Below are 18,413 nucleotides of genomic sequence, written 5' to 3'. Positions count from 1 at the left end.
CAGTGAGAATATTATAATGCACATGTTTATATATGACACAATTTGTTGATGCCAGTGTCCGGCAGCCTCGCCTCTGTCAGTGCGCCCCAGGGCAGCTGTGGCTACAATGTAGCTTGCCATTGCCAGTGTGTGAATGTGTGTGTGAATGGGTGAATGACTGAATGTAGTGTAAAGCGCTTTGGGGTCCTTAGGGACTGAGTAAAGCGCTATACAAATGCAGGCCATTTACCATTTATTCATCACACCTGTTAGTAGCTGTCTAGATCTGTGTCAGAATGGGAACAAATTCTTATAAGCTGTTGGGGGTGCAGTAATCACTAATAGAGCACATCTATGTCTTGTAATTCAGTCCTAGCTTTCTGGGTTTTACAGGATTGCTGGTGAATGTTTCATTTATGAAAGGCCTATCTGCTCAAATTGCACTTTAAAGTGTTGTTCTGACAAACTGTGATCCAATCCAGACTCTTGTCTAGTTGCCACTTTCTTCAGTCTCACACTGTTATTGTTTGAAGATGTCAGTGTCAATTGCACAAGCTCAGTATGAGAGATTGCACTTTGTTGGTGGGAGGGCAACTCATGAATGGATTACACACACTCCCACACACACGCATATCTGGAAGACTGATTACAGTGAACGCAGTCTACACGTTATTAAGATGGCTCAGACTTTCGGTATTCTGTAAAAGTCTGACTCAAGACAGACCTACAGGGCTTTGTATATTGTTGGGTTCTGCTGATAAATTGGCGATCAAGTTAAAGTTGATGATCAATTTGCTGGAAGGAATGCATTTTTCTGATCTGAGGTTACACGTCAGAGCTGTGGGCACTTTTGAAATACAAGCTGAGTCCCAATTGTCTGACAGAAAAGTCACTTTTTCCTGTCGTTTCCAGCGGTAGTAAAACTAAACTGCCTGTGGTGTTCAATAAATGTGCATTTTCCAGTGCGGCATCTTTTGTTCTTGTTGACTCGTTAGGGAAGAAAAGAAACAGTCAAATAACCATACCTGGGTCCCAACTCGTCCTCACACCTCCAGGTGAATTCGCCAAAGCTCTCGTAGCGCTGGTTGTAGTGGTAAAGCACACGGTGCAGTGTAGGAGCGCCCAGGTCCATCAGAGTGTTGTAAGCTGTCTGCTGCTCCTTCCCACTGGTGTAGCCGTTAAACAGGTTATATATCTTATCTGCGATTTCTGAAAGTATATAGACAATCGGGGGTTAACTTGCAGCTTTAATAGGAGCAGGAAATGAGTGTTAACTATGCCCAACAATAAAGAACAATACCAGTGATCAGTTCAAACCCTTTTTTATGTTTACTGAACAGGCTGACTGGGGCTACTTGATATTAAATGATCCAGGCAAGATGTTCTAATGACAAACTCATCTTTCTCTGGAATCCATGCTAGCCTCGCTGCTGTTTTGGATACGCTGTTGAGGTTTGGGTGGGGAGCTTCGCTGAGTTCACACTCAATCACACTTTCTGTAGACAGACGGGGCAGATCGCTCATAGCAAGAGAAGAATGTTTGTCTGGGGCAGGTCTTATCTGTTTTTGCATTCATTTTAAACAATGTTGTTAACAGTGATCCTGACAGGCTGACGAATGCATTCTTAATTTCAATTACTGTAGGACACTACAGGAAACCATGTGGAATTATGTCAGTTGCTAAGGTATGGGCGAGGCAGAGTAATAAATAAATAATATTAAGAAGTCTAATCCCAAATTAGGATGTTGGTTACTGGATAGTGATCAGCACCCCTTTCTTCCCAGTGATGTCAGAGGCCACATGTTTGTGTGAAATACCCAAGGATGGAGGATCAGCGACAGAGTAACTGTAATATGCGTTTGTTTATGGGGTCATTGGAAGAGATTCTTTGATGTTGACAAAGATGTTGGACATATTGCAGTTTTTTCCCTCAGTTATTGGGTACTGTTAAATATAACGGCCTCATAAGCGGAGAAGATGTGTTCTTTCCTGTTTCTTCTGCAGCTCCAATTTTAGATGAATAAAGCAGATGTCATTTTACATGAATATTTTGGTCTCACTACCATTACCGATCATTTTAAAAGGGATAAATCATCAACAACAAAGTTGAAGAATTCACTGAAGAAACTAAAACCTTGGAGCGTAAGTCCTCTCGGAAGTGATAATGCCAAGAAAATCAGTAAAAGCAACTACATGGCATGTACTGCATTTCACACCATGCATAGATTTCCAGTAATTAAAACCAACTGCATTAAGTGGTACATCTTTTCTTATACAATTAGACAATTACATTGGAAATTGTTTTCACAGTCAAGCACAGTAAATTAAGTAGCCCCTTAATAGGGTTCAAATAGGAATTGGACAAATTAAAAAAAAAAAAATCATTATTGAACTTTAATATTTTGCTGAAGTCCTTCCATGTAATGATGGCTTGAAGTCTGCAGAGTGTTTTGCCAGTCCCTTACTGCAGATGTTTGTGATGTGTCTCCCTTTGGTTTTGTTCTCCGCTAGTGAAATTCAACCTGACTGATCACGTGGCTTATTCCTGTTTGGCCCGATTTTTTAGACCTTCGTCCACTATTGTAGACAATATCAAGTTTGCAAGTTCTGCTTGGCCCTGCATCAGACCAGCGTGTACCCTGCCTCTCACCCTGCGGTAGCTGGGATAGGCTTCAGGGTGCCTGCGACCCTAAATTGTTTAAGCGGAAGAGAATGGATGGCTGGATGGATCACAGTACACTTCAGAATTCATCTGGCTGCTTCTGTCTTCTGTCACATCATTAATAAAGATTAGTGACCCAAGTACAATTTGAAACCACTCATGCCCATACATCACACAGCCTTCACTGTGCTCAGATCATGAGCTGTTCCAAGCCTTCTCCATTTTTTCTTACTCCTGTCCTTCTGTTACAGGTTGATGTTACTTTCATCCGTTCAAAGAATGCTGTTTGAGAGTTAGTCTCTAACCTGGCCTTTCTGTTCATGAGGTTGAATCTTCTGTCAAAGCGTCTTCCACAAAGCCTCTTTATGGTAGACTTCAATAATGGATAGCTACCTTATGGGGGAGTGTTTTTCCCCTCTGGGGACCGTCGTAAAAGGGTTTTTCTTCACCATGAAAAGGATCCCATGATCATTCATCACTTGAAATGAACTCTTGAATATTTGCCTGCTTAATTTAGGAATGAAGAAATATCCCACACCTATCACTGAAACAGCTTTTGTGTAACTTTTTTAATCAGCCCACCCTTAGCACCAGGAAATATGGTACTAGGGCAGAAAAAAAGACAGTTAAGGTAATACTTTTGGCCAGGGCCTTTAATTAAAGCCATACTTCAATTGTAGTGGCAAAAAGGTGAAAACTGTGACACTACCCAAATGTCTACGGCCCTGTCTCCAACTCAGCAGCAGGATCTATAAAGTCTTTGGTATGAAGCTTCACTAGTGCACAGGGTGACAAATGATTTCAGCTCGTTAATTTCTGACATGAAATAGCACACTTTATAACCAATATTCTCGTGAGATCTTAGTGTACAGTGTCCATAAACAGTTCTACTCCAGAGAGGAAAACTATCTGCCTGTGTCTTTATGACTCGCTCGATGAACTCATCTAACATCTGTTTTGTGCGGTTTTGAGACATGACTGCAAATAGAAAGAGCAAATGTCTGTCCGGTAAATTTAAAAAAAAAAAAAAAACTGCACCAAATATAATATTTTCCCCCGTATTTTTCTGACATCATATAACAATCATATTTACTACACAAATAATGATGTACAGTCTGGGGCTTTTCCCCTCACCTTGTGCTTTGACGTCATCCACAGTTGGACATGGAGTTTTGATGGTGACTTCACTTGGAGTCGAACGGCGCCCCGTGTTGTCTACTGCCCATAGCCGGAACCTGCACACACACACACACACACACACACACACACACACACACACACACACACACACACACACACACACTGTGAAATATAAAGTCCATTTTTCCATTTTGTTAGTGAAAATCTATAAAACCTAAAGTAATAAAATGGATTTCCTGCAGTGTATTCTCATGAAAGTGCTGAACAAAAAACATATGAGCAGCAGCAAACATGTCACAGCTGATGCATTTCCTGCAGCTGTTAATCCAATCGAAAGACTCCCTGCTTTGCAGATCAGGGCCTGCATTATCAATACAGGAACAGTGCCAGACTCCCAATTTGCCTTTCTCTGCAGAGCTAGTTTCACTGAATGAATATCTCCACCTAGTGGCCAATTATTGCAGTAACAAAGAAAGATGTAGCAATACGAACACTCAAAAGGCAAAGAGGTGTAAAGAAATGGATGAGTGAATGACATATCTTCTCGATTAGAAGAAAGCCATTTGAATCTTTCCATCATATACTCAAAGACTGAACTTTTGCTTTTAATGCAACTGGAAAGTATCTTTTTTGTTTTGCTGTCTTTGAGTTTCTAACATGCCTTTCTTGGGCATATTTTATCTGACAGAGCGTATTTTGCTTCTACAAAGTGCCATTCATGAGCATTGTATGGAATCTATCTTTATAGAAAATATAAAGAGCTGATGGGAGAGACAAGGCCTCGGTGCAGAGGCTCTTCCCAAGCTAAGAGCTCAGGGAGATGAATGAGCTGTCAGACAGGATAGAAAGAGCAGGAATCTCGCTGATACTAGAATTAAAAGAGCATGTGTAGCTGTTCACCGAACCCACATACGTCAAAATTGTTTGAAGAAGCTCTGTCCATGGGCCTTTTGCCCTTTTTTTCTTTACTTCTCTTTGCCTCTACACACTGCTATTTATCTTTTTCTCACTCTTTCCTCCCTTGCTTTCTCAGCCCCAAATGTTACCTCTGCCTTTTTGGCTCTTTTTTTCTCTCTTCTCCCTCTTTTTCCCCTCTCCACCCTGTTCTTCTGCTCTGCAATGTCTGTGTGTGTGTGTGTGTGTGTGTTTGCATGTGGCTTCCCACCTGGCAAGCTTTCTGTGAGATAAGTGTGAGCATGCTTATGAGAGCATCTGAGCATCCGGTGCTTGTGCATCTGTGTGTGTGTGTGTGTGTGTGTGTTTTTAATTTTGCACTGGAAGCATATACATACACTGACAGACCACTGAGGTTTTTAAATCTAACACGGACCTGTTCAACTGCTCATTAGCACAAAAATCTAATCAGTCACATGGGAGCTCAATATACTTAGGCATGTTCAAAACAACTTTTTGAAGTTCAAACTGAGAATCTGAAGTTAAAGAAGGAGTGCCAACGTGGCATGGTTGTTAATACCAGATAAACTGGTCTGAGTATTTCAGAAACTGTTGATCTGCAAGGATTTTACTTCACAACCATCTCTATGGTTTATAAAAAAAAAAGAGGAAATAGTCAGTGAGTGGCAATGCCTTGTTAATCCCAGCGGTCAAAGGTGAATGGCCAAACTGCTTTGCACTGATAGGAAGGCAACAGTAACTCAAGCCACCATCTTACAAGAGCATCTCTGTCAAACAGTGAAGCGGGTGAGCTACAGCAGCAGACCGAGAATCTGAGGATACAGTTTGTGCTGGCTCGATTTCTGCTGCTTGGATGGCAGGTCAGAATTTGCATAAAAAACATGAAAGCATGGAAGTAATGTTCATCCTGTGCTGTATTAATGGTTCAGGCTGGTGTTGGTGATGTAATGTGTTGGGGGATATTTTCTTGGCACACCTTGGGCCCATTAGTACCAACTGAACATTGTTAAATCCCATAGCCTACCTGAGTAATGTTGGAGACCATGTCCATCCATTTATGACCACAATCTATCTGCTACCAGCTACATAACGTACCAAAAAGTTAAAATCATCTCAGGCTGGTTTCTTTGAATATGAGAATGAGTTCACTTGACTCAAATAGCCTCAGAATTGATTAGATCTCAATCCAATAGACCACCTTTATGGTGGAAGGGGAGATTCCCATTATGGATGTGCAACCGAAAATATGAAGGAACTGCGTGACACCATCATGCCAATATGGGAAAAAATATAAAAAAAATAAACATAATCCACCTACACTGCACAAATATTTAGGAAAATGTGTTCTGACTGTATTACCCGACACAAGGTACGGTGGCTTATAATAGACAAATGGTGCACAATGATCATTTAACCAAATGATCTACAGTTTGTTACTTAGTAAGAGAAGTACATAAAAGGTACATTATAGAGGATTTGAAAGACTGTAAAACCACAAAAACAAGCTGCATTGACATTTCTCTGATAGTGCTGCATGTGATGTCAAAAAACAAAACAAAAATCAAAAGAATTAAATTATTTGCTGTTGCTAATATACTAGCTTAGTAGCAGCTAGTACTTCATAACATTTGAAGAAGAAACAAAGAAGCAAAACATAGTGTGAACGACAGTGCTAACTTCAAAAGTATCAATTGATTTAAAATCAAAAATATGTAAAATTTGCAATAATAATACTGATAAATAAAATTGAACTTAAAAGAGGCCACATTCAGTCTGGAGCTAACAAATTAGCTCTTTATTAGCTAAAGAGTTAGCTATTTCGTTTTTGCCGTAAGCAGTTTTTTTTAAGCCTATTTTTCTACAGCCAGTGTTGCCAACTTAGCGACTTTGTCGGTATATATAGCGAGTTTTCAGACCCCCTTAGCGACTTTTTTTCTAAATAGTGACTAGAGACAAATCTGGATTGTTGGAGACTCATTTATAACGACTTTTTGACGTGAAAGCGTGTATCGCTCTTACTCTTAACAAGCAATCGGTGCTGCCGTGGGCACCTCGCTCGTGCCAAAGCGCTCACGGCGGAGGATAGTCCGCCCCCAGCTGCAATCAGGCTGGGGGAGGACTAGGGGATACAATCACATCTATGCTCCAAACTGCAAAATAATCGTGCATGAGCGAAGCCGCTGCTCCCGCACTGACTGTAACGCAGTCAGTTCTTCTTTAACTATTATGTTGTTTTGTGGCTCACAAGATTTAAAACTACTTATAAACACACACACAAAGTAACTCCACCAGAGTGCCTATTTCGGGTCACTTTTGCCGGTCCAAGCCCGGATAAAGGAGTAGGGTTGGAATTGTGAAATTAAAAAAAACCAATAATTGCTAAAAGAAATTTAATTTGTAGTTCTAAATAAATTCTAAATGCATTTAGGACGTTTTTAACTCACTTTATGTCTCTTCCACGATGTTATTTTTCTCTCTTACAACATAGGTTATAATTACATTAGCATGGCCAATTATGCAAATTAGGCAACTTCTAGCGACTTTTAGGACAGCCAATAGCGATTTTCCTTACTGAGGAGTTGGCAACACTGTCTACAGCCACAATTAATGTGATATTTGTTGTCAAAGTGTATCATGCATGCACTTTGCGTTTCTTGGGCTTTGTTTTCAGTATGATCATGTCTGGGGTAAAAATTAAAAATACAAGAACTATTAGCATAAAAATGTTAAACATAAGTGGAGTCATATTGGCTACATCCAAAATTACACTACTATTACTTAAACTAAACACAAGTTATATTTAATACTAGATAACAGAAAAATTGTGAAATTTGTGCAAGGGCAGACATTAATCAGAATAAAACTTAAGTCTCCTTAGTAAAAAGCTAATTATTTTTCTGAAGATACTTTTGTCATTCATTTTCCTTCGAGTCTCAGCAACAGTATCACCACATTCACAATTATTGCAAGGGAAAATACTGTCTCTCGAGTAAAGCCTCGATTTCTCTTGAATGAACTTGTGACTGTTTCTTATTCTGTCACTTATTACATGACACGTTCAGAACAGACTCCATACTTACATGTATGTGGTGTCGGGCTCCAGGCAGCGAATAATCATACTGATGGAGGAGGACAGTAGGTCAGGGATGTCACCTAACATCACACATGGAGACCTGGCTCCAGACAAGATGTCATCCACAAAGCTTAAAAGGGTTTCTGCAACAAAGGTAAGTCAGGAGATTCCCCTGGATTAATTTATCCAAGTATTTCATACAGTTCAGACAATTCTTCAAATTTAAGAATGATTTGCTTATGATTTATTTACAGCAATTAACCCGCCATTAACCCTCTAAAATTTGTGTCAGAATACTACTTTTTGTGTTAGTTTCTCTACTGCTGCAATTTTGCCATTATTTTTTTAAGGCAGCAAATAATTCGTTTAAATTCACTCAAAATAAATACTGAGTTCTGATTTGAAACTGTCAAAATCCAATTATTGTTGACCCATTGTTTATTTTTAATCTCAGGGCAGTTGTGTTTTTTTAATTGTGAACTTTTAAACTGTTTTGTGGTAAATCTGCTGCTACTTTCGATGGTTAAATTAATTTATACAGCAAAAGAATTGACCTGTTCTCTTTTTAAAGGGCCAAATTATGCATCTTCATATCAGCTTCAGCTGCGTCTTCCCAAAATGTAAAACAGATGAGCATTTTACTGTTACACTGCAATATACACGTGAAGTACAATATGTATATATATAAGAGAGAGCTAGATTTTATGAAGTGAAAAATAGGCATGTTCACTAACATTTGAATGCAGTTACTGGGATTTGTGTCCCCCCTTTTTACAGAAAGGCAAAAAGAACACGGTGTTCCTTATGACGCCAATACTTCTGTAAACATGCAGTCCATTCAGTCGCTGACTTTACTGTTGCAGATGGGTGTCCAAGGGCACCTTGACACTGCATGCTGCGAAGGGAGTATTATTCATTCAGCGTCCACCCACTTTTTTCAGCACATTCAACACTAACATTTTAGATAAAAGTTTTCTTTTACCACCTCTACCTCCCACTTTTTTGTGTAAGCCCTTTCTGCGCTCTCCTGAAAAAAAAGTCTCACAATCAGGTCTCAAAATTAGGTAACATACAACCTCTGATAAACAACAACACATGACAGATTACATCATGCCATCATTTATTTAACAAAAAGTAAGCCGAAATGCTGAAGCAGTCTGTGATAAACTAAGTACAGTCTTATTGATTCCATTTAAGAGGTAGTAGCAACCTCTTAGCAGGTACTGCTAATCAAACACTGTATTAACTGATCATCAGCAAGTGTTAACACTTCTAAAAGCAGAGGCAGTTTGCAGGTTTGGAGCATTCAGGTGTTGTGTTAACACAATGCCAAGGAGAAAAGACATCAGCGAGTATCTTAGAGAAGCAACAGTTGCTACCTATCAAATTTATAAGGCCACTTCCAAACAATTGAAATCTATCGCTTTACAGTAAGATGTATTATTCACAAGGTGAAAAAAATCCAACATATAGTCAGTCTTCTCTGGAGTGGACATGCTCTGAGTAAATATTAAAAACCCCAAGACCTACATCTTGGGTTCTAAGTCTCAGTTCATGAAAAACCTGAATAGGTATGGTTTGTTTGGAAGGGTTGCGAGGAGTGTGTTTTCTCTCTAAAATGAACATGGCAGCACTGATTAGGTTTGCAAAGTTGTAGCTGAACAAAGCCCAAGACTTCTGGAACAATGTCTTTTGGTTAGATGGAGACAAAGTGCAGATGTTTAGCCAAAATGCACAATGGTAAAGCACAAACACAACATATCAACACAAACACCTCATACCAACTGCCAAGCATGTTGATGGGCACCTTGAACTTGTTGAGTCGACCATGAGTTCTTCTGTATACCAAAGTATTCTAGAGTGAACTGTGAGGCCATCTGTCTAATAGCTTAGGTTTTGCCAAAACTGTGTCATACTACAGGATAATGATCTCAAGCAGAGCAGCAAAAAACAACAGAATGGCTGAAAAAGAAAAGAATCAAGGTTTTGCAGTGATCTAGTCAAAGTCTAAATCTCAACCCTATTAAATGAATGAATAAATGAAAACCTCAAAGAACTCAAGAATCGTAAAGAAGAGTGGTCCACAATGATGTGTTGAATCAAGCTGATGACTAATGGGATGTACTTGGTGCTTCACACACTGCTTCTGAATTTTGGCCCCCTGCTCCTCCTCCACCTCCATCACCTCTTCTTCAGCACCTCATCTCCTACTGCCTAGGTTGGTGGTCATACATGCAGCTAGCTATGTTTACCCAGCTGGCAGTGCGTACATTAATGGTGCACCTTGGCCTCTGGGATGTGTTTCACTCTACAGAGGAAAAACCCTCTCTTTGGAAAACCCAAATCTGTGTGTATGCACAGGCGTGTAAAGCAATGGGTGCTCTGAGGTGGTCACTGGTGACCCTCCTCGGCACAAGCACTCCCTGTCTGTGTTTATTTATGCAATATTTGTGTGTGAAGTGATGGACACCCTGAAGTGGTCACCTGTGTGTACTTTACACAGGAGCCTCACCTCTGCGTGTGAAAATACGTGTATGTGTGAATGACAGGTGCTCAAAGGTGGCCATCTATGTCAACCTCCTCTGTGTCACCAGCTAGTAAACAAGTGAGACTGAGACAGAGCAGGAGGGAAAAAAGGTGTTTACTGAACGAAAGACATAACCGCTGCTTGAGATGTAAATGAAAAGTGACATTGTGGGTCTTGGCACCACTTAGCATATTAATTGCGAAGCCGGTTGGAATATCTGTCTCCTCCGTAAGGAGGCATATAAAAAGGAAACAGTGTTTGAACCTTCTCTGGAGGATGCAGCTCGAGAATATGTGAAGTAATTCTCTCAATCTCTGTGCGAGTAATGCTCTAAATGGGAAACTGCATCCAACATCAATCTTCATGTACAGTTACTGTCTGTCTAAACATTATAATTCAGTGGAGATTTACTACTGTGCTACAAACAGGCTGTGTTTACCACAGCTGTCTAATACTGCAGGCATTTATGAGGATAACTGAAATGTATTTCATTCAAATTAAAAAATACTGAATGTGACTTTCACTTTTATCCATGTTTGCCTTTTAGTGGCTGGAGAAATGGAAAAAAAATATCACTGGAGGTACTGTTTATGTCCCCTTTTAGTTGCTTTGCTTTTTACAGCAAGAAAAAAACATAGCAAAGACATTTTAGACACATTAAAAGAGGTTCTATCTTAAAAGTGCTAAATATATGGATCAAATACTGAAAGAAGATTTCTGATATAGCCAGACAATACCATATTAATATGAATTCTCAAAATCTTACTTATTATAGCATCCACTATAACAAGTCTGTACTCCCACAGAAAACAACCCCATAGATCATTGTGCAAGATGTTATTTATAACCAATAGTCACCTGTTAAGGTCAACACCCGAGTCAGAATCACAGGCTGAGGAGGAGGAGTAGCAGCAATCTTCCACTCTAGCTTATTAATCAACCAAGGACCAAGACAGCATTTTAATTAATCTGAAAGTCTTCTGTCAGACTCCAACTGCAGACTCAGACTTCTTATTTATCATCCACCTGGTGATAGATAGTGGTCAGTTCAGATAATATAATTCTACTTGTTTATCTTAACATCCATGTAGATGCTAAAAAGGAGAGACTCAACACTGCATTTAATCTGTTATTGGAATCAAATGAGCCTACCCACCACCTGAATCACATTCTGGATCTTGTTCTGACATTTGGCGTACAAACCAAAAATTTTACTGTATTCATTTCAAATCCTCTTTTGTCCAATCTTTAGTTCTGTTTTCTCTCTGTTATTGTTGGGTCTTTGCCTTAGACTATAAAAAGTCTTGAGGTGACTGTTGTTGATATTTGGTGCTTTATAAATAAAATTTCATTCATATTCTAGAACATGTAGCTTTCAAATACAACTAAACTTAACTAAACTTAACAAACACGATGAAAGCAAAACTTCAAATTGTGGAAGAACACAGCAGTCAAACTCAGCCACCGGTGTTCTTCGAGCAGTTTGTTTCCCCAAATTAATTTCCTACCTTAAATCCTGTTAGCTTGGCAAAGTTATTAAAGTTGTGTTGAACTGAGAACCTGTTGCTTGTGACAGTTCCCCAGCTGTTAAAAGTGCTTACAAAATGTTACGTCGGTGTAGAAAACAGCTGTTATTGTTTGTATCAAGTTCACCACTTGAAACCAAGTCCAGACATGATAAATTTCAGCACTTCAGCCAATCATACCTCCAGTGTTTCAGTTTGGATGTCTGAATTAGAGTAGATAAACAGAGCTACAGAGTTGTAGGTTTATAGCAGGTGCACCATCCCGAAAATGCAGATAACAGGATATATCCCACCGCTGTGGTCCACCAAGGAAATCCTATCCAGGGAAAACACAAATGAGAATTTCTTAAAAAGTCTCCTTAATAAATCTTAAAAGCCAATTTGGAAAATAAAAATTACACAATATTCTCTTTACAAACAAAACAAAACATATAAACCAGTACTTATTTAGTTGAGATAATTACATTGAGAAATAATGTGATCATGACAGGATACATAATTCAAAAATCCCTGTCACAATATAACAATGTTCTCCTTTTTATCCACAAGAAGTTCTTCAGAAAAATGTCAGTATCTGTCAAATGCTCGTCTGTAAGAGCAGTCTCATTAAAAAGAAAGAAATCGATAAGACAGACAAGTTGTGAGAAGCTGTTGCATGGGTTTTTCTCTGTGTATGGGCTAGTTGTAATTTTAGCCCCAAATAAAGTGATACACTGGCTATACTGACTGATACTTTACAACCCATCTGAAACATCACACTGCTCATGTTTCTTGTACTTTTTGGACTCTGCTCAGAGCAAAGTTGAACAAAGGTATTTCCAAAACTCTAGGACCCCACGTTGTGATAAATAGGAATGATTCTAGTCTAGAAAACATAGTGTTCCTTTGAACCATGTTGCACATTTGGCCTAAACTCAATCACTGATCTCAAGGTGCCTTTGGCAGTGTCAGTCTCCTGTGATTGGAAAATTACTAGCCAAGTGCGTACTGGTGATCCATTCTCACGTCCTCAGATCCCTGTCTACTCTTACTCCCAAACTGCCTTTCTCACATGTTGTAAAGTTGTGCAGAAGGAGGAGAAGACCTGATCCGAGCCAACAGTTCATGAATCCTTTAACACGCCTTTGCTCACACAAAAGACAAAAGCTCATTAAAACTCAGAGCTGGTGGTGACATGAACGTTTGAAAGTATGAAAATACCATAGAAACTTTGAATTACCTTTGGACTGAGACACACAAGATGTGGGTTTAAGCACTGCCATTTACTTTTTACCCAATCTTTCCCTCTCAGTTGTATCGGTCCTGCCAGTATACCACCTGAAGCAGCAGAACTGCAGCCCAATAGATACAGCCCAGTTTTTGGGAACCCCACGGTGCACTGTCATGATGACAGCAATGCATGAAGTGGGTGGCCTGCAGGCCAAAAGAACAAAACGTGCACCTAATTCGACTATAACAAATGCCTCAGTCAAAGGAGAGCGGTAACACTGTGAACACTGTGTGCTGCCATGGCATTTATGGACATGACTCAACACAATAGGAATAAAAATCTACACAGAAACAAAATGATTGCTGACAGATGAAGATGAAACTGATTCTGGATGCCAGAGAGCTGCTGGCTCGGCCACTATGAAACTAACTACGAGAAAGTGTACATGAAAACCTTTGCATTTTACATGATATTAGCTCATTATCTGATCTATTAGCGTGAGTCCTGAGCGATTTCATTAAAGTTTCCTCCTAGGCTGCAAACCTGTTCGCTCCAGGGTTATTATGATTCAACATTCTCCGAATAGCTGCACAATACTCCCCGAGTTCAAGACAGCAAAGATATCTTTGATTTACTATGAGGCACAGTACATAAAGAAGAGCCAATTTCCACTGTGGAACACTTTCCAAAGCAGTTGTCAATCAGAGTCCTTAAAGTCTGCATTGCTCAACATTTGGTGCAATAAAAACTGGAATAAAGAGAAATATGCCTTCACTATAAGGAATAGGTTACAAATTGTGCCAAAACAGGAGGTGAATGATGCTTCAAATAAAAATTGGAACATGGATATACAAAGATTTACGGCTGTCACAGAAATATAAAATAAAAGAAGCTTGCTGGCAAGAAGAGAAATCGCGCACATTTGTGTCAACTCTGATTTTTCACAATGCATTGATGCATTGTCTCTCAACAGCGTTTATTTCCCAGTATCTGAGAAACATGAGCCTGCATTTTATTTGTAGAGCGAAGGCCAACCGGCTTATCCTAGGATGACATTGGTAGACTGTTTAAGGTTCAGCTGGGAAGTGCTGTAAATCTGTCTATTTAGCAAAATCACTAAATCAGCCTGAAACAGGAAATTCTAGCCCGGTAGTTCCTGAATACACAGCAAAGGTTGCAAACAGACACTGCGGGAGAGTTTCTCAGTAGTGAGTATGCAAGTATATATAAATGGAATATTATCATTATTATTAGTAGTAGTTGTACAACTGTGAAGGAAGACTTCTGTGGCCCTGACACTTCATCCACATTACTTACTGTTCCTTTGCTGTATCCATCAGAAGCCACAGAGGTGACTCAAACGACCGTGGCTGTGGTGAATGGCGATGGATAATAAGTGGATTATCCATAGCCAACCGTGCGCCACCCTCTGCAGGTGGGTCTGCAACATTCTTAGAGTATGATGACTAGAGCTGAATACTTTCTATAACATCTGCTTCAGCTTGGCTGCCACATGATGCCGTGGTTATTTGTTTGATTTTTGCATATTAAACTTCATATTATATTGTATTACATCTGATTTATTGACTTTTTTTTTTTTTTACCTTCCTGAGCTATTTTGTTTGTATTCTTAGATCTGATTTTCTTTGGCTACATAGTTTTTCATGTGCTAGCTACTTCTGTAATACAGTAATCTCACAAATCTTTGGATAAAATATATCTTCTGTTTTATTGCTGATTATTTCACATATACACCCAGGGACATGGATCCGCTTGAATGGATGGATGAAACATGAATGGAACACTACCGTCATGGCTAAAGGTTTTGGCAGTGGCACAAATTTTGTGTTTGCTGTCTTTTCAAATACGTTTCTATGATCGCAGTGATCATTTGAGTAATGTTGGATTTTTTTGTTTTTTTTGGTAGATCTTCCGCTCAAGTGCAAATTTACAGCACGCATTAGAACATCCACATGGAGAGCCATCGACACAGGACCCTTTAGGTGCGGCTTCGTAGGTCAAGTAGAGTCACTGTGCACACTGCATGCAGATTCCAGGGAACCAGTTTTAGATCTAATCAAGGTGCTCTGAGAAACTTGTCATTCAGCTGGAATTGTTTACTCAGCATTCTTAGAGTATGATTGGCTGGAAAAATCAAGGATTGCCAGGAGAATGATGTGAGTTATGGGATGTCTCACCTTTTGAAGTCATGCCTGCTGTCATCAGTTCGGTTCTGCAGGCCTGGACCCTTAGTGTGCAAGTGTGTGTATGTGTATGTGCATGTGTGTGTAGACCTATGCAGCCAATCCACGGCTGTTTTTCTCTGCTTCTTAATGGAAAGGACAGGTGCTTGATAATTTTTTCACTGTGGAAACTTAATGTCTGTCAAACATCAGATAGTTTGATCTGAAAACTAGAAGGGCACCTGGCAGCAAATAGCAACGACTGACTTATTTGGCAGTCTTAATGAAAGTGAACCAGATTTGCACCAAGATTTAACTGGGTCTCTCTTTAACCCTGCTAAACCTCTCTGCCACGTTTCATGAAATTCTGCATGTTAGGTTTTGTTAAATTTTGCATCATATACTGCTGCACTGACTCCAAAATAAATAAAACAGCCTGCTTATGACTTAGAACATTAGCTTAATTCAACCTGATATTTCATATCAGTTTGATCCAGTGAGAAAGAAATATGTATAAAAAGTATGTTGCAGCTTTCACTGCCTATCTGGATTTAGTAGCTCCGAATCGCACATATGGCTAAAGGAGCAGCAGCTAGATTGAGTCTGTGCTAACAGATTTTGGCTTTGAGCAAGTAAAGTGGAACAAAGCCAACCCACCTTGTCATGACATCACGATTAGGCTTGATCAAATCTAGGACTACTATTTCAACCATTGCAACTCTGCAGTACTAAGTGTATTACTGAAGGTAATACCAATTACCTCAATTTATAAGCAAAAAGATGCAAGTGTATTTTCAACAGTAATACTTCTTTATAAGCCAAAAAGTGTAGATTTCTTATGGGATGCTTCATTCACAAGTCGAAGTAGAACCAGTGACTAATGCGGCATGTGACTGTGGAGCTGTGGAAGCAACTTGCTTCAACTCAAATGATATTTAAAATGTGCCGTGATAGTTAATGTCAAGTCAGGTTTATAGAGAGACACGTGAGACCCTGAAGCCCATGGAAAGAACACATATGTGCACACAAACACACACAGGTTCTGCCTGTAAAGGTAAAGACTTCAGCTCAAATGAGATCCTTTCTCCATCCTATAACAGGTTTCACTAACGGCTGTCTGGAATTTCATCCACTTCTGTTAATGCAGACAGCTTCCTTGTAACTAGCTGTAATTGGCAGCTGGCAGCCACACCAACACAACTGGCAGCAACACCCTTAACAAATAACATCTGGACTCGGTCATCTACCTTTCCGTTGGATAAAAGGAAAAGCGGCCGACAACACAACAAAATCTGATCTTTGACAGGCCCTTCATTTTTATTTTTTGGCACTCCAGCAGTGGTCACAACCACTACCAGACCGTGGAGATTGGCTGGATGGACGGGACTGTTTGTAACTTCTAAAGACCAGCATTTCATTGAAGATAAAGGGGTAATTGTTAAATAAACAGAACAGAAAGAGGAAGATGAGGTTGAAGAGTATGGGACCGGCTGAAGGTATAATTATATAAACTGCCTCATGTTGAAGAAAAAAAAGGAGGAAAACAGCTCTCCAAATTGTTTCTGCCTTCTCTCAATTTGTGTTTGATATGTATGCTGCAAAGCTGCATTTGCGTCACAGCGGTGTAATTTGTATCTACAAAGGGGTGATAAATTGTTTTATAATTTGATAGAAGTGAGGTTGACCAAATTGATAGCAGTTACCGTGAGAGGGCTTTGCACGCTAAAACTCGATTTGGCCGAATACGTCAATAAAAGAATGGAACACCTTGGACTAGGGCGGATGCGCCTAGCAACAACACAACAGGAGTTCTTAAGTAAAGGCTCCATGCGTGTCATTCCTGTCACTGCATGTTCACTCATCAGTGCTTTATATGTGGTTTATGTGGAGGTTTTTTTTTGGCTTGTTTAGCTTCTCCAAGTCCAAATCCAAATCTTTCTCTTTCCAGTTTGTCTCGAGAGAACTGCCGTCTCTTATGGACAGTTCGTGCTGACGACATTTTTAAGTGCTTCAGTATCCAGGCTGTCCATCAGGTGTTTGTCTCACGCAACGGATATGCTTCTATGTTGACGAATGTGTCAATCCACGGCGATTTGCGCCAAATGCTTTACTTCCTTGCGTGTTTAGCGAAGCTCAATCCTGATACTGTGTCATCCAGATCACGCAGATTTCCCACTTTTTATGAACTTGCCAAAAATTAAGAAATAAATAAAAGTACATAATTCATCAAGCGCAACATTTGCTTTTTGGTGTGAACTTTTTTCATTTCACTGAGGCTTCAGAACACCGACTGTTTTCTGCCTTAATGATTGTTTTATGTGACTGCTAGGTTCAGTTACATTAGACAGTGAAGACCCCGCTGCTGATTAAAATGCAGCTAGTTCTGTAAACAGGAGAAATTTACAGAAGCAAAGCAGAGAATGTTTTTACTTTCTATCCATGCTATTTTCATTTCCATCCATCTTCTTCCAGTTATCCAATTCAGGGTTGCAGTGTGGCTTCAGCTTGTCTCTACTGTCAAAGGTGGGATAGGCTCAAAATATTTCAGTTACCTCACTTTCCTCACACACAGTCGGTGTTTCAGATCTACAACTCAAGCAGTTGTAGATCTGTTGTAACCCAATGGTTGAGCATAAAACACCCTCAAACTTTGGGCGACCAATGTAGTTGGCAACCTGTCTCCAAACAATTGCAGTCTGATACTGACTGACTGCATTCTCTCTGAGAATTGCAAAAGTTTGCAAATAACTGCTTTAAAATTTATAAACACAGTTTGCTGACAAGTTGCGTTGCTGGGTGCAAGTCATTTGTATCACGTCTCTTTGCAATAGGGAACTTGACTCAGCTGGTTGCCATCTTGCTGCTTTCTGATTATTTGTCTATAAAAGCAAGGTTAACATAACATAAAGGTTAAATCAGTGTCCTGCAGTTTCATGATCATTTTCATCATACTGTGGTCTTCAATCATTGATTTTTCTGGGGTGACTGCAGAAAACTGGTAGAATAAAAAAAATGGACAATGATTACATTATGCATTACAATAGTTGTAAAGAAAATAATTTTTAAAAACCTGTAAAAAAGGCACTGAAGTCCAGCATCTAATCCTCTTATGTTACAAATACGGTTACGAGGTTACAATACCTGGAACTTCACTTGCAAAACTAACAATTAGGTAGCAAGACCATTGAGAAAATAAT

General features: G+C 39.6%; 1 protein-coding gene across 9 annotated transcripts in view; it reads right to left on the bottom strand.

The window, feature by feature from the left end:
- Positions 1 to 18,413, bottom strand: part of astn1 (astrotactin 1) — a 435,323-nt gene that overhangs the window by 20,449 nt on the left and 396,461 nt on the right. For all 9 annotated transcript variants that reach the window (XM_063461087.1, XM_063461088.1, XM_063461091.1 and 6 more), the window contains 3 exons: positions 7,778 to 7,913; positions 3,777 to 3,877; positions 1,005 to 1,188 (listed from right to left, as the gene is read on the bottom strand). In XM_063461087.1, the coding sequence (XP_063317157.1) occupies positions 1,005 to 1,188; positions 3,777 to 3,877; positions 7,778 to 7,913 (421 nt within the window). The remainder of the gene's footprint in view (positions 1 to 1,004; positions 1,189 to 3,776; positions 3,878 to 7,777; positions 7,914 to 18,413) is intronic.

This window comes from Pelmatolapia mariae, linkage group LG18 (genome assembly GCF_036321145.2).
Source record: "Pelmatolapia mariae isolate MD_Pm_ZW linkage group LG18, Pm_UMD_F_2, whole genome shotgun sequence".
NCBI lineage: Eukaryota > Metazoa > Chordata > Actinopteri > Cichliformes > Cichlidae > Pelmatolapia > Pelmatolapia mariae.
Note: the sequence above shows the minus strand (reverse complement) of the source record. Positions and strands in the feature narration are given on the sequence as shown.